The sequence below is a fragment of the Montipora foliosa genome, chromosome 1, assembly GCF_036669935.1.
Source record: "Montipora foliosa isolate CH-2021 chromosome 1, ASM3666993v2, whole genome shotgun sequence".
Taxonomy (NCBI): domain Eukaryota; kingdom Metazoa; phylum Cnidaria; class Anthozoa; order Scleractinia; family Acroporidae; genus Montipora; species Montipora foliosa.
Window position 1 is genome coordinate 25617176 of NC_090869.1, and position 2500 is coordinate 25619675.

Here is a 2500-nt window from a genome sequence, read left to right on the forward strand (position 1 = left end):
CCAAGACTCAGAGATTGGTCACCATTGTGCCCGTTGACTTGTGAATAAAGCCTCATCCGATGGCTCTCGAAGCAAATGTTTGGAGAGTTTGGCGGCCCTTTTTAATTTCTTCTCAGTGTACAAGCGACTCAGATGAAGAAGACGAATGGGTAGCGGAGGTCGTCCGTGATTTACGCGAAATTTCGAGGCGATCGAAGCCTTGGAAGCTAATTTATGGCCCATTTTCTTCGGTGATTTCCGCTTGGCGACTTCGTCTCGGTCCCAACCTTGGAAAAGGATATATAGAGGGAAAAGAGGAAGAACCAGAAAGCGACGTTAAGCATTTTTAAAATTTAAAATCGTACATAACTTTTTAAATTTTGAGAAAAACCGTTTTCCCATTCAAATCCTTATATTTCTACCCTTGCGTAATATCGAACAGTATGAGCTTGTCCGGCTGGATTACCCATACAGTGCATTAATACAAAAAAAAAAAAAAAACTGAAAGGAGCTTTAAACTCAGATGACAATGTTTATAAAGGCTGGACGGAGGCGAATGAGCCGTCTCTAGAATAAACCCGGAGAATAAAAGTAGAGGGAAAGTATAAGTAATTTTTATGTAACAACAAAAAAATATGGCGAAATCTTTGGTGTGTTTGTCCTGTGGTGTGCCGTGCTTTTCCAGCTCTTTCCCAGTCCTTTCCGTCACATAAAGTTATGGCTCTTGGCATTAGACGTGTGTTGGCCAGAAATTCCCTACTTCAAGTATCTGAAAAGGCCTATCTTGGCTTTGTTTTTCCTGCTTTTCGGCGTTTTTTTATAAGCAGTAACAGTCCGATGAATACAGCTGATTTAAGCGATGAATATAACGACATACTGCAATATGTCGAGCCTAATCTCTTGAGAAATTATGGGGGCAAGACAAAATTTGGAGGGATGATTTCAACCCTGAAATGTTACGAAGACAACGCGCTGGTTAAGAAAGCTTTGAGTGAAGAAGGAAACAAACGGGTAAGAGAAATGAGTTTTCGATTAAATTTGTTTTACATTTAATTTGTGCAGATTATTTGATAGCGAGAAATTTATGCTGACTGGCAGGGGAGGGGTAGGGGGCGTAACTCATCAGAAATTTTATTATTTTTGCTCAAAACACACGTCTTTCTGTCCGTTCTTCCATATGCGTTTTAATCTGAAAATTGGAAGGCAATAAGTATAACTTTGGTTCATGACTTCATTACAGTCAGTAGAAATCCCTTATAAGGGCTTAATGGGGACGTGCGGCCAGCCAGGGTATGTTTTTTCGGGATTTTTGTCTTGAATAGGGTATCGAATTTATCATTTTTTGTCTTCATCAGGGTATCGATTTATCAATTTTTGTCTTAAACAGGATATCAAAAATCGGAATTCTGTCTTAAAATGGGTAGGAAAATCAGCGATATTTGTCTTAAACAGGGTCAGGGTATGAGGGGCCGTGCTGCACCTCCCCACCCAGGGATATATCGAGTACCCCCCCCCCCCCGGGGTAGAAATGTCAGGAAAAAAAGAATCAGCTCAATTACAGTTCTTTTCACTTGTCCATAAGGCCAGCCCCTTTTTTTCTCCGTTTAGTGTCATCCGACCGACCCAAATTTTTGGCATTTTCAAAAAAAAAAAAAAAGGTAACGACATTTTCAAACCATTGTCGCATAGGAGGTTCGGTGGTTGATCCTTGATATAACGGGGGGATGTGGGTTCAAATCCTGCTCAGGGCAAATTTTCTTTCAAACATTTATTCAGTTTAAAGTATGATTATTTGAGGTGTGCATTGTCAGGGTTTCTCTCCTACACTCTCTATAAAATGAAAGTCGCCTGTATCCTTCGAGGATCCTTCCTTGTCATCCGCTAGGTTGACTACGGTCGTGTATCATTAACTTGATCTTTAGTTGGGTTTCAAGTGGAGTTATAGGCTCCCCTAGCTTGTCACCTTGAAAGAAAATTTCCCGGGAGGCCCACGCCCTAATCACGTAAATCACCTCTTCGATGGCTGTGTTGCCAGCATGGTTATCCTGGTGGTGTAGTGGTTATCACACCTGACTAGTAACAGGGGGGACACGTGCCTGGGCCAGTTTGGCAATGTGTATACTACCTCCAGTGATCAGCTGATACATTCAAGAATTCATGAAATGAGATGCGATGCTATTTTGATAATAGGCCACTTTTGAAATATTAAAATTCAGGGCCCAGTTGTTCAAAAGGCGATTAACGTAATCCAGGATTAGCATAAACGTTTGTTTCATGTTTTCAACTCTTTGGTTAAAGTTTCATTTGCTTATTTTTGTTTTTCAAGATTGACTTCTCCTAATGCAAAGTTTTGTTGAATATCAGCGTTGAACAGCCTTTGGGCGAAGAGAAATTAACTCCTAGTTGGTTAATTTTTAATCTGGGATTAGCATTAAACGGCTTTTGAACAACCAAGCCCAGCTTGAAAGAGAGAAGAAAACAAAGAGAAAGGGAAGACAATTAATGGAAAGTGGATAATATG

The 2500-nt window shown here is 40.4% G+C and overlaps 1 protein-coding gene across 1 annotated transcript in view; it reads left to right on the top strand.

Moving 5' to 3' along the window:
• Positions 1 to 441: 441 nt before the first annotated feature.
• LOC137994878 (putative 4-hydroxy-4-methyl-2-oxoglutarate aldolase) overlaps positions 442 to 2500 on the top strand; it is a 7127-nt gene continuing 5068 nt past the window's right edge. Inside the window, exon 1 of the mRNA XM_068840467.1 lies at positions 442 to 990. Within this exon, the coding sequence (XP_068696568.1) occupies positions 697 to 990 (294 nt within the window). The 5' untranslated portion in view covers positions 442 to 696. The remainder of the gene's footprint in view (positions 991 to 2500) is intronic.